The sequence below is a fragment of the Phycodurus eques genome, chromosome 2 (genome assembly GCF_024500275.1).
Source record: "Phycodurus eques isolate BA_2022a chromosome 2, UOR_Pequ_1.1, whole genome shotgun sequence".
Lineage (NCBI taxonomy): Eukaryota > Metazoa > Chordata > Actinopteri > Syngnathiformes > Syngnathidae > Phycodurus > Phycodurus eques.
The window spans coordinates 42,082,596-42,096,369 of NC_084526.1; the positions used below are offsets into that span (position 1 = coordinate 42,082,596).

Consider the following 13,774-nt stretch of genomic DNA (forward strand, 5'->3'; position numbering starts at 1 on the left):
AAAGAGGCTTCAAAATCATGAGAAATCTTTGTCCGCTTCGACCCGCTCAGCTGTCAATCGAATACCTCTGCCGCGACCTGGAAGAATGGATGCTATTTCAGCCAGCGTCTTTCTTTGTATGTACACATAACTAACTAACTACATGCATGAAAGGCAAAAAAACTACCCGCTCAAAGCCTGCGTTGTCTGGAATATACAAAAAGGCCTTGTTATAAAAAGACACACAGTATATGTATATATTAAGTGTAGATGGGCGTGTGTTGCCGAGTGAAATGTTTACTTGACAAGTGAAAAAGGAAGAGGAGACTAGCTCATCTTTGACCTGAGCATTGTCTCGTGGTGGCACTGCCTCTGTACACACGAGCTATTTTAAGACTTTCTCTTCAGAAAGATGACAACTCCTCTCGCAACGTTCACCGGGTCTTTTGAGCTCAGTCTCACTTCAACAAAGCAAAAATAACACGGGCGCCCTGTATTCTACTATGACCGCAAAACAAAATAATCATATAAAACGTGATCATGAATTAATAACTTTTTTTCGTCATCTCTTTTCACTGAACATCTTTTTACAGGGCGGGTCATGTGTATGCGTAACCCCCCCCACCCTCGTTTTAGGAATCCACATTGTACATTTCTGAGTAAAGTCATGCTTATTCATCTGATCCAAAGAAGAACAGGATGTTTCCGAGCCTGCACGAGCAGGAGACGAGAGGTACATGTGAGCGTTGCTGTGCAGGGACAGAGAGAAAGGAGGGGGAGGATTCGGTGAGTGGAAGAGAGGGCGGGCTTTTCTCTGCAGCCTCCAGGAGCACAAAGGACAATCTCACACTTCCTGTGTGGTCGTTGCCAAGACTGCCAACTTGGCACTTGGCCTACTTCTGAACTTCACCATCGCTGCCTGGTAATGTCACTTGGATGACTCTCTCTCTGCCTCAACAGTAAAGGTTTTTTTCCCTCTTCTTTCCACCCCCATCATACAGATGACAATGTTGTTAAAACTATTGCCATGAAGAATTGCAAAAATGTATGAAATGCTGTCCTTCGCATGACAGCGTTGGAGTTGGCGATGCAACAAATTCTCAAGAAACACCATAGGCCTGATATACTGAAGGTTGGTTTGCAAAACACGCAAAATGCCGGGAGGAATAGATTAGTCTTGTACATGCAATGCGATTTATCACAGTTGAAACAAATTGCGATGGCGGATTTGGAGTCTTAAATACCGCGTCGGAAGGGCAGGTGTCAGTGACTGGTGGAGGCGGAGGCAAAAACAGAGGTGACAGGGAACGTAACCATTTTGGAAATGCCAGAAACAGAAATGATCAAGGCATATCGCCTATTCAGCAATACAATTTTTGAGCTTCTGAATGATCTAGGCAGTGATTTCTCAAACTTTTTGCACCAAGTACCCCCTCAAAAAAAAATGCTTAGCTTTGCAAATATCACCTTAGACATAAACATCCATCCGTCCATCCATTTTCGGAGCCGCTTTATCCTCGCAAGGGTCCATTTAGAGTCTTCAATTAACCCCGCACACATGTTTTAGGGACGTGGGAGGAAACCGGAGTGCCCGGAGAAAAACCACGCAGGCACGGGGAGAACATGCAAACCTCACACAGGCGGGGCCGGGGATTGAACCCGGGTCCTCAGAACTGTGAGGCAGACGCTCTAACCAGTGACAGAGAATACTAAATAAATAAATACGAATAAAAAACTGGTTAATTTAAGACGTATCGCACATAAAAGTAAAAAGGACCGATAATAAATAATGAAAAACAGTTTTTAAAGATTACAGTTCAATACAACTGAACTGTACTTGCCCAGTGATTTGTTTCCCCACAAACCGCTAGCGGGAGCCCAGGCACCGAACTTTGAGACATGGAGCAAGTCACAAGATGGAGTCATGCCATACCACCCATGACCAAACTCCTTTCAATCTTGCATGCCCTCGCGCTGGGTCATTTCAGCGCACTGCGGCCACTGGCTTTAAACGCAGTGTGACACAAGATGGGCAATTCCATGCAATTCGCACACCCTCGGGACACGTTAAATGAACAAAAGTTGGCTTTTATACAGCTGCTGGCTTGTTTGGGCATTTAATCTCTAGGCTGTACAGCAGTGTTTCCCAAACTCAGAGTTGGTCTTGGGCCAGTTGAGTTAAAAGTTACAAGATAGTTCAATGATTGTCGAGCAGGCATGCATTTTTTGACAAAAGGCTTTTTTGTGAGAAGTTAATGTATGTTGTGTTCCTTGCAGCATACTGTCACATAAATTCTCTCTAAGATGTAGTCTTCTCAGTTTGGGAGGAGGCGCATTTGTAATTCCGGTCTTGTTAGGTCTGTTTACCGTCATCAGTCCTCCAACGAGGTCATTGGTATGGGGGTCTTCATCCTTGGTGCCCAGTTGTGGGGAGTAGAGCTCCGTGGTCCTTAGGATCTCAAGTACCCGGTCTAAGGCCTCTGCCACAGGCATGGGACTGCTCTCCTGTGCTGCATTGATGATGTTTATGACCTGGAGGATAAAATAAGTGCAACAATTGTTATGTGCACTCATCAGGGTATTTATCCTCTATTGGCTGGTATGGTTGTATGATCCAGTACATCCTTCGACAGTTTCACAATATACAGTGGGACCTTGACTTAGGAGTTTAATTCGTTACGTAGCCAAGTTTGTAACTCGTTTTATTCGTGTATCAAATGAATTTCCTCCACTGAAAAACAACAGAAAAAACCACCACCATTTTTTAAAATGTTTTTTAATAAGGGTAGATAGCACTATATTGTAAAATGGAAATGTAAAACAACATATGAGAATTTAGAGTTAGATTGAGAATTTCAGAATTTAAAGAAATAAACTGGTGTTGTAAAGGCTGAAAGTCACACACAGCGTCGTATTCGTGTGTTGATATGTCGCTTTAAGGGGTGTGGCCTAGCGAGTGATATCAGCAGCTCTGACTCCAGCTCTGGTTGGCCAGTTATCATGTGGTTAGTTCAGCGCGAGCGTTTTCTCCATGCTCCTTGTGACTGTTTTCATTTTGTACGATCGTTTGTTCTGTTCAATAAACAGATAAAAGTGCAATGGCAAATTGCTCTCCTTTTGTTTTCACTCGACATGAACGGCTTCATATACACATACGAAGCTCGCTTGTAATTCAAATGACGGACAAGTGACAGCCTGTACTCGAAAAACTTGGAGCACTCAAGTGAAGGGACCGCTCTAAATTTGCTTTAATCAAACACGATATTGCGCACAAAAAGGATGTGGGAATTTGTTTGCGTTTATATGGAAACGGATGATCACGACCTCATGGGTGGCTGCTTTAAATTGAAGCATTCAAATATTACGTTGGTTTGCCATCTATCGCAAGGCCGCCTGCGCATGCACGCACGCACACAGGCACGCACACGCACACACACACACACACACACACACAGCATTAGGCCTTCTAACATCTAACAGTGCTTTATTCTGGAGAGGATGACGCCCACGGGGACGGCCTACACAATCAAACGATACAGCAGAGAAATTGTAGTATGTTATATGACCCTTTCCCTGGGACTTTGGGTTTCCGTCGTTGCAGTACAACCTTCCGACAACCTCAGGCCCACAAACAGCAGGTCAGCCTGGCGCGGCATGCTTTCTTGTGCGTGAAATGCGGCATTTTATCACCATCCCCTCTTGACATGTTTGCGTGGCTTCTATAAAATCGGATCTATTTCTGGTGATGTACAAAAAGGGCTCGTGGCGGCGGTGGTGGTTTTTATAATCGCAGTGTTGTCATGAGATTCAAAGCATCTGTACACACTAATGATCATATGACTGAGTCTGAGGCACCACCTTAGTGATGGGAGCCTCTATCGTCATGGAGTGGATTCGGGCCATTGAGGAGTGCCTTCGCTGTGAGCTCCCTGCCAAAAAAAAAAAAAAAAAAAAAAAAAAAAAAAAAAAAAAAAAAGAAAGTCATATCACTAACGTTTCTGATTTTTTTTCTCCCCTTTTACTTGTTTTTATTTTCTAACGATTGTTTGCATGAGCCTAATTAACACTTGATACAAACAGACAACTGGGGAGGTTTCATAAGAGTGTTAGTTTCCATCCATCACTCCCACCGTCGCTCCCCCGAGACGTTGTGGATCTCACATCCAGAGAGCCTTTCCTCCTGTCTTTGTGCTTACTGGATTGGATGTCTGGGGAGAAGAGAACGTCGTCTTAACTAAACACGCACACACAAAAACAAAAACATTATAAATCGCCCCCACGCCACAAAGGTGAGTTAGACTTTGGTGACCCATCGAAACCTTCTTAGTCAGGCATCCAACAAACTATGAGCAAAATGTGCTCATAGTGAGCACATGAGGCTCTTCAAACAAAGAGGGCAACCATGCTCAAAATTTAAATATCATCGATTTCAACGATGGGAATGCTTTAATCCATTAACACAATGTAGCAAAATTCAACTAAATATAGCACCAATAAAATTTGAGTTTCATTATGTTGCACCATCCAGTGCAAATAAATAAGTGGTGTTAAAACGCACGTGATAAAAGAGCCAAAGGGGCACATTAAAGGAAGCCAAAATGTGGGGTTGGGGGGGGAAGAAAAACAATGAATAATATATGAAACTGCTACTAAGGGCCATATTCTGCCATGTGCGTGGGAGGAAAAAGGCAAAGCTGCGCGCTTTTCTGGCTGCGCAGATTCTCTCGTCCACGTAAGTCCGTCATTTGCCCAGCTTCATGCCAGATACGTACTCTGGGTGCAGCAACTCTAAAATGTGGACGTTCCCTTAAGAGGCTGTATTAAGTCCAGCACCCCGAGAAGGTGAAGAAAAAAAATCATATTGCACTTCACTTATAGCAGAGGAGGTAGAGAGACTGAACAAAAGATATATTAGCGAGTTGATCAATGAGTCACTGTGAGTCGGCTATCACAGCGTTTGAGTCATGCCATTTATTGGCAAAGAATATCGGTGCCAGCTGACTTTTTTTGCCACCTACAATTGCTACGAGCAATTCCGCTCAAACATGGAGCTGGTGCCCGGCCATGAAAAGAGAAGTTTGTTGTCTTTAAAGCGCGTTTTTATTATTTGCTTATATGCCGGCCCATCAAAATATATGTGTTAAAATGACTCAGTCCGTGACACACCTTCTTTTCATGTGACAAGTTAACCTAACGGTGTCAGTGGTGAGCGTGTACTTTGCATATGAATGCAGCGTGATGAACGAGGCATGAACTCTTCGAAGTTGTGATTTTATAGCCATGACATCATCTGATAAATTCCCTGATAGTGATTAACATGCAACATGAAAGGAAATGATAACCCCTCCTACGCGAAGCGGTTGCGGAATGATGAAATGTTCGGTCATTGTGTTGGCCCTGCTCAATTCAATGTAAAAAGAATCCCCCCCCCCCAAATGTTAAATCCCCAACAATGGAAGTCAACGTCGTGTTTCCTGCTGACAACCACTTCTGACGATGTTGTCATGGAAAGAACATCCCTCACTAATTGCTGATAATTGCCCCTCGGAGAGAACCTCCAACACTCGAATCTGCGCAACTCCAGTCTTTCGAATGGTTTCGCAGAATCTGTCACGACTGCACTTCGAAATCACGGAAAGGTCAACAGAGAAGTCCTCTTTTCCACGCACCGGAGCGAATTTCCAAAAGGTTTTACCTGTTTGCGACTCGGCTTGCACTCGTTCACTTGATTTATCAGTCTGTATGGACACATGGAAAAGGAAAACGGTACGGTGCATGAGGTACTGTCAGTCATGAACTGGAAAACTGCAATCGCATCTCACCTTATTATTATCATTTAAAGGCCTGTTGATTGACACGTAGTGTCTTATTTTTCTGCAAATTGCAAAAGCTTATTGTGAGTGCATCGGATATACAAAGGACCATAATTGATACACAGCGTTCTCCAGTTTATCGTTTGCGCCCCCTGCTACATCTGGGATTTTTAAGATCTCGTTTCCGTTTCATTTTAAGCCATCAAGGATGCCGCTTCAGTACGGTATCGATTTTTACCATTTTAATATTCTTTTTGACCCGCAGAGCAGAGAGAATATATGTCCAAGTATTATTGTATACTCTATTTGTATGTGTTGCTGCTCCGTGTGTGTTTAAAGCAGCTGGTGCTCAAAGGTTGATAATTATCGGTACAATAAGAATTATGGGAATTTTCATTAGACTGACTAATTGTTATTGACGGCGGCGAGGCCAGGGACGGCGGTATTGGAACCGGACCAGAGACGTTGTTATTGCTGTGACGATAGGTAGGACCTTTACTGTTGTTGTGCCCATTGTTCTCTCGCCACTGCCCGGTTGCTTAACCCTCCTTCTATCCCGTGTTCTCTCTCTATCTACCCGTCTGTCCCTCTACTCTGTCTCGCCACGTTAACCCCAACCGGGCCTGGGTTCTGTTCGAGCTTTCTTCCTTTCAAGAGAGGTTTTTGGTTTTTTTTGCTCATGTGGGGTTCAGTGGGTTTTCTTTGACATATGAGGAGTGGGGTTCTTGACCTGCTCAATGTGTAGCGTGCCTCGAGATAACCTCTATCGTCAATTGGCACTGTATACTGCAGATAAAATCTGTCTGACTATCCGGTTTTGCAATATGTTAGCATTAAGCTAGTGCAATCTCAGATGGAAATATATGGTCCGATTGAACATTATGGTGTTTAAGTGTGCAGTGTTTAATTCTCTTTTGTATGATTTGTCAGCTTTACAGTCACCTTCAATCGGACGTTGCAAATAAACAGAATCCGCGTGCTTCAAGAACAGTTCGAGAGAGTGAGAAAAGGCACGAAGGAATACTTTCAAAAATGTTTGAAAACAGTTCCAATGTGTTTTAGTATTATGCTGCGTTATAAAGTCTGCATTGCAGATTTTCTCCCCGTTGCGGGTGGGTCTGGAACGTATCCCTCGCGACAAATTGGGATTCACTGTAATTCACTGACAATTACACATTTAGCATGCTGTCACTTACCCTCCCTGTCCAATTACAGGTGTGATCTTCACATTTTGCTGGATGCTGTCTCCATTCTTCTTTTTGGCATAATAAATCCCCTGCCACTCCTCGAAAACATCAAGACACAAGCAGCCAAACATTGAAAAAATGCTGAAGTAACCGCAAATACAGAAAAAAACAAACAAAAACAATACATTATTGCATTGTAAATTAGATCTCGTGAACAATTTCTTTCCTCAAGGTGGGTAATGCATATAGGACAGTGATGTCAGTGATGCAGGTGAGGTCAAAGGGTCGCTCAAAGTATTACAGAGAGCACCAAGTGGCTTTTAAAAGTATCAGGGGCGCTCCTGGAGTCCAGAGCACCTGTTTCATGTGCACCCTACCCTACCCTGCCCTACCCTTCCCTTCCCTTCCCTTCCCACCTACAGACTGTTGTGGCGATTTAAAAAGAGCCTTCTTGCTGTTCGCAGCTCTGAGACTGACCTTTGCTCTCTGTGTAGTAAGATTACAGCACAGCCATCAGCTGCTGGTCTTGGCTACATGAAACACAGCAAATGTGTGACCAGTAGTGCAGAATAACTCAGCACTCTGATGTGTGTTCCATGACATTTCTCAAAATACATCAACAATCAGACTACGTTTAAGTGTTCAGTCCAGGATTGGTGGACATTTCCTGTCCCCGACATGAGATTTAACATAATCCATGCGCAAAAAACAGAAACGTGCACTTGTCATGTAAATTAGAGTAATGCGACTATAGCTGTTGTGAAAGTGATTCCTAACTATTATTTAAAATACCAAATAGCTGGCTTTCCTTTGTCCATCTGTCTGGCTAACCAACTGACATATCAAATATAAGTTTTAAATCAACTTTTTGCGTATGATTTTTTCGGGTAAACCCTCACTGTATTTGTTTTATCACAGACACATTTGAAATAGTAATTTAAGGATGCTCCGCAGTTATGTTTCTCAACATAAATGCAAGAGCTACCGTATATGACTCAGCAGAAATGACAAGTTCATGATCGCTCTGATCATTGGTAGACCTAAGCTAAATCCTCTTCATATTTTTTCAATGTTTTCAGCCATCACGGAGTGTTTCACTCAAACCGAAGCAACCCTGTCATTCATATCAGGAAAAGACATTGTTAAAAAGTTGATCTTTTTTATTATAGTTACGTTTTTTTCTTGAACAGTTAGCATAGCAGTCCACACAGCTAGCATGAGCAAAAAGCCTTATATATTAGTATTGATTTGCAACCCTGTGACTGTAATTAGACTAATAATTGAAATCCGATTAGTATTTTTAAAAAAATGTATCTTCTTTATTTAATTGCAGAGGATTTGTTCAGCAATATATTTGAAATACAGAAAATGTTGTATATGATCACAAACAAAACAGCTCTTAAAATATGAATGCGATGGTTTACTAAATGGTTGCCTTGAAAACACAAACAAATACAACACAAGTGGTCTGTTTTTTTTCCAAAAACGTTGGCGCCTAAATTGTCTTCTAATTCGGAAACGACCCATATATAGTACAGAAATTCTAACAGTCAGTAAAATACACAATGCAAAGGATCAATAACTGGATGCTCTTTACCTTCCCTTTTCGGATGCAGGAGTTTATCGTTTCAAGGAGATCAGGCTTATTCTTCTCACTTTTAGGCACTTCTATCATTTCCTTCCCTATGAGCTCACCTTGTTGGTAGCCCATAACGGACTCATAGGCAGGATTCACATACTGTGAAGGCAAACTGAGAGTGAGGCTTGATAACGGAAGCATTTGGCAACGACTATTTTAAAAATGAATCATCTTGGTATATACATGTATACACCCCTGTTCAAATCCCAGGTTTTTGTGATACTGTCAAATTCAAGATCAAACATTTCAAAACTTTGTCCACCAGTAATGTGACCTATAACCTGTACAACCCAATTGAATTGAAAACAATATATATATTTTCAAGAGGGGAAATAACAATAAACAACTCATCATCTTTTATCACTGAGCTGTGGCTTTGTTCAGAATTAACTGATGACATTAAAACTCATGTTAAATGGGCACAATTTTAAATGCCTCTGATTAACCCCAAACACATTTTAGCCGCTCTCGCAGGCTTTTCCTGACATTTTCTTTTGCTTTCGAGCGGAACGCACATAAATACAAACTTTTTAAAAAGGGACCACAGCCAATGTTAATGAGATAGTGACAGTGACGGAATAACACATTTAAGTGTTGCATCACAGTACTGCAACGAACCCACCTGAATGACTTGATCTTCAGAAGTGATCTCTATGGCCTCTTGGCTTTGTTCTAAAGCTGTGAAAATAGCATTGCCAGCCCTTGTACAGGTGGTGAGAGAACACAACAGTTCATTGTTACCATGTGAACAAAATGACTTGTTAGCATCTAAGCGGGAAATCTAATATACTGTACAAAAAGTATGAAACACTCCTTTTAATTACATATCCAATTAGGTTTTTTTTTTTTTTGTTCATCCGAACGGGACATTTTTGGATAATTCTGTCTGTCCTGTTGTGAATTTTGTCATTTAGCACCTTGTTGTTCATAAGTTTAGAGAAGGTGAAATAAAGTTCATCGGTAAAGGTTAAAGTGCATTTTGGGTTAATCATGAAATTTTACCCAAAAGGCGAATATCCTTGTTTTTTTTTGTAAGTAATGTCCCAATACGATATTTGGAAGTCAGTCAGTCTCCCCCCCCCCCCGGCAAGATGTACTTTTGTATAATCGAACTAAAAGACAAACAAAAAGTTGCGCAACTCACCTCAGTTTGAACTGTGCGAGCACCTCTCCATGCTCCAGCTGCAGTAGCTCATTATAGCAGGCCATCATGTTGGCATTCTCCACATATCTCTGAGAGTCAGAGGTCAACAGCGCAAAATATGATCAGTCAAAGGTGAGAAAAGTTACATTTTGATACGGCCTTCACGGTATTGTAATTGTGCAGTGCAGTCCACACCACAAAAGCCGCGATCTGGTATAGGAATCTCAATGGATGTCTCCCCCGTGCAAACAAAGATTTACAATCCATATCCCTGCCTGATATATAGTGTTGACAGAAGGGGTATGAAAAGATTTCATAAGAGCAATACAAATATAGGTAGAGGTCATACACAAACACACTATGTCTCTCACCCTATTAAAGCCAGCGTTGATCAGAGGCATCACAGAGGCTTCCTCCCTGTCTGGCCTTAAAAAGAGAACACGTCAGCACATAAACTTCAGCCTGACAAATGAGTATTAACCACATTTCGCCAACCATTATTAAGCCAAGGCACATATTTTACATTAGAAAAAAAATTCACAGCACGCCACCACACAAAAAGTAATAAAAGTAAGTTCACTCCTTGCAATTTTGTAACTATTTTTTTTTTATAGCTGTTCATGGGACAAACACTGAAGAAATGACATTTTGCTGTGTAATGTAATCAGTGCACAGTGTGTCCCAACATTTTTTACTCATGCTTTGACTGCCCCATTATACCTATTTTGTTAAATTCATGTTTGAAATCATTTTAATGTCCCTGTAAAGTAAACATAACTATATCTTCTAAATTCGACACACCACAGAGAAGAAAAGTGTTGTTAACAACCCTGACAAATTTATTTGAATGATATAAAAAAAGTCATGGCGGCACGGCGGCCGACTGGTTAGCACATCAGGTTAATTGAATACTCTAAATTGCCCGTAGGTGTGAATGCGAGCGTAAATGGTTGTTTGTTGGTATGTGCCCTGCGATTGGCTGGCGACCGGTTCAGGGTGTATCCCGCCTCTCACCCAAAGATTGCTGGGATAGGCTCCAGCACGCCGAGTGAGGATAAGCGGAACGGAAGATGAATGAATGAATGAATAAAAAAAAAAATAATAATAATAATAATAATCCCCAAATATATGAAATGAGGCTTCACGTTGATGAATAATCAAGCTATTCTTGCCGCTGTTAAACGCGTCACCTGTCCACGAAACACCACTATTCCGACCTGGAAAAATGGATCCTACCTTGTCTCACATCTTCATTATGCCTACACATAACTACAAAGCCGCAAAAATATATTGGAATATACTGGAATATGTCCCACTTCTGACTTTTTTTGTTGTCGTCCCCCCCCCCCCCCACCGCCCCCCCACCTTAACCTTCCACTTTCTCTCCTTGACGTGCGCGCATGTTTGTCATCTAAAATGGGTAAATATCGGAATATCGGGTAGACACCCTGTATTTGTTATAATTATTTGATTACAAATTCAATAATAAACCATTAAATATGATAATCATTTCAAATGACTTATTATTAGCATTATTTTGGTCAGTTTTTTCATTGAGAGTTGGACATATAGTACTGTTTTGATGAATATCATCCCACCTACACCCTCCACAGCGGAAAGGCAAAACCAGGGTTGACAGTCCCAAAGCTGTACCGTGCAGAGCTGAACTGTAGCACTTGGTGAAAATGTAGCTATTGAGCAGGGGGTCAGTGAGTTGCACTTACCTCTTCACAACAGCGACTATCACAGTGTTTTCTGAAGAGCTGACCGCTCTCATTGACCTGTAGGTAAACACAGAGAGTCCTTTAGCCCGCCAGCCGACTGTCGGAAAAGCCTGTGGCATCAAATCAATGTATTTTTCAGTTTTTCACGCTCCAATTCTCCCGGGCAGCTCCAATGATGGAGCTCTGCGAGCAGGCCGAGGCCTCTGAAAGAATGCAGTATACAGGGCCACTCATCCGCCTGTGGTTTTCCCCGGCCAGTGGTCATAAAGGCCCTTTAGTTCCCCCCGTCTGAGCCCGAGCGTGTACACTGAACATATGGAGCGGCCAAAATGAATGGAGTTAACATACACGCCGGGCAGGGCAAATGAATGTTTGTAAATGTGCTTTTGGTTTGGGCAGATACTAAAGATAGAAAAGTGGTACGGGCCGACACGGCTCATTTCTCATTTATTTTACCCCACCAGTTAACGTGATTAAAAAAAGAGCTCAATACTGGGGATCCCAACATTGGACAGTTGATCCTCGAAACACTACCAAATGTACTCAAATGCCAGAGGGAGGAGGTAACAAAGTACAAACACAAAGTAACGATACTTAAAGCTGAACCAAAGAGGCCAACAAAATGTCTTGTAAATTTGACAAGCTTGGCAAATTTGAATGAATTAAAAAAAAAAAAAAAAAAAAAAAAGGTGCTGTACACAGCCCCTTCACCTGTAAATCAAATACGTTCACTCATACGCGATGTGCTCAAGTGTCAGTAGTCAGCTACTGGCAGAATAACGTGCGCCGTTGTGGTTCTGTCTGTTATGTGGGGAGATCCGCACACAGCAACTCCAAGCGAGGCGCTGATGTTTTGGACGACCCCGCCGCGGTCGAGCGAGCTCCTCGACTTGTTAGCTCGGGGGCCATCCAGGTCGGTATCATAGTGGGTGGGTCGCCCGTGGCGTCGCGGACGTGCGTCATAGGCTTTCGAACTGAGCAGCGTCCATTTTGTCGAGCTTGAATGTGACGTACTATCCGGCCCGAAGGACCATTAATGTTTTGGAGGCTATGTCGATAGCGGGTGTGTGAATAATGACTGTAATAGGGCCGTCCAAATTTCTATCTCACGCAAGCTGGAGCGCCGGGCAGAGCGCTACTTCGAGGCCAGGATGGGTGAAGGCAAGGTGGCGGAATAAGGAGGCAGGCGGAAGCAATTCAACTTGATCCAAATCTATCAAATAAAGGTCCTTTCATTCCTACACTTTCCAAGAGCAGCCAATATTGTCCACGTGAACTTTGTTCACGTCGCTTTCCATTTTCGTAGGGAATTTGGAGTGATTGCGGTGTCGTGTATGCGTCTATGTTTACATCGGTTTCTATGTGGTTGTGGTCTCTCTCACGGACGCGCACTCGGTAAGGGAACGCAGACACCTCTCGCTCTTAACTGACAGGTCGTAAATCTAACTGCGTCACACTAACAACACAACCGCTCGCAGTGCAGCTCTCTGTCTTTTTTTTCCCCCTCACTCACCCACTGGCGCACACACGAGCCAAACCTAGCTGGCCGAACATCGCCCGCCTGAAACATACAAATACTTGAGTCTATTGTACACTTGCAAACGTAGAAACAGTTAACTTTCCCTAAAGATTCTCTGTTATGCGGATCTACGCGCGGCGCTTGGAGCAAGGCTGCGGAGTACTGGATAGAGCCGACGCTGGTCCCCCGGTCCACGAGCCCACTAGCTGCTAATACGTCGTACTAGCATAGCCGCTAGTAGCAGGCGACGTCACTGTGGAGCCGTCCAACTCGCCGTCAGCTTGCTCGCGTGGGTCACCACAACAAAGACACGAGCCAAAATGACACAAACACTACAGGGAAGATTCACTTTTGGGGTTGTAGGCAGAGCTTGATGGCTAATTGTATGATGTAGTTGTGCTAGAAAGAGGCCGAGCTAATATTACTAGGTAACTTGCAATTCTGGCAAATAGCCATATACAGCGCTTGTCAGTTATAGAGAGAAGGAGGGCCTGATGACATAAAAAGTAAACGCCTCAATTCATTGTCCTCACGGGCAGTTTTTAGCCCCTCGCCCTACAAATCCGGCCAACTGAGATGGTGAAAAAGAGTTTGAAGCTATAGCTCAACAATTCAGCAGTAATTTGTTCGCAGTCTTTTCACATTATTTCATGTATTTCACATTAGTAACAAAACACGACAACGACTTCGGTTCAACTTTAAGTAGATCTTTCAGGTATCCATACTTTTTTCTGGCAACCATTTACCTTTAGCCTCGACATTTAAAAAG

The 13,774-nt window shown here is 42.8% G+C and overlaps 1 protein-coding gene across 5 annotated transcripts in view; it reads right to left on the reverse strand.

Annotated features, from left to right (window-relative positions):
* Positions 1–13,774, reverse strand: part of pde8a (phosphodiesterase 8A) — a 68,143-nt gene that overhangs the window by 9,607 nt on the left and 44,762 nt on the right. For all 5 annotated transcript variants that reach the window (XR_009768194.1, XM_061670834.1, XM_061670837.1 and 2 more), the window contains 11 exons: positions 11,487–11,543; positions 10,134–10,188; positions 9,763–9,851; positions 9,241–9,319; positions 8,577–8,717; positions 6,989–7,077; positions 5,802–5,853; positions 5,675–5,717; positions 4,110–4,187; positions 3,838–3,908; positions 2,347–2,511 (listed from right to left, as the gene is read on the reverse strand). Coding sequence is in view for 4 of the 5 variants with exons in the window: in XM_061670834.1 (XP_061526818.1) it covers positions 2,347–2,511; positions 3,838–3,908; positions 4,110–4,187; positions 5,675–5,717; positions 5,802–5,853; positions 6,989–7,077; positions 8,577–8,717; positions 9,241–9,319; positions 9,763–9,851; positions 10,134–10,188; positions 11,487–11,543 (919 nt within the window). In the remaining variant the exon portion in view is untranslated. The remainder of the gene's footprint in view (positions 1–2,346; positions 2,512–3,837; positions 3,909–4,109; positions 4,188–5,674; positions 5,718–5,801; positions 5,854–6,988; positions 7,078–8,576; positions 8,718–9,240; positions 9,320–9,762; positions 9,852–10,133; positions 10,189–11,486; positions 11,544–13,774) is intronic.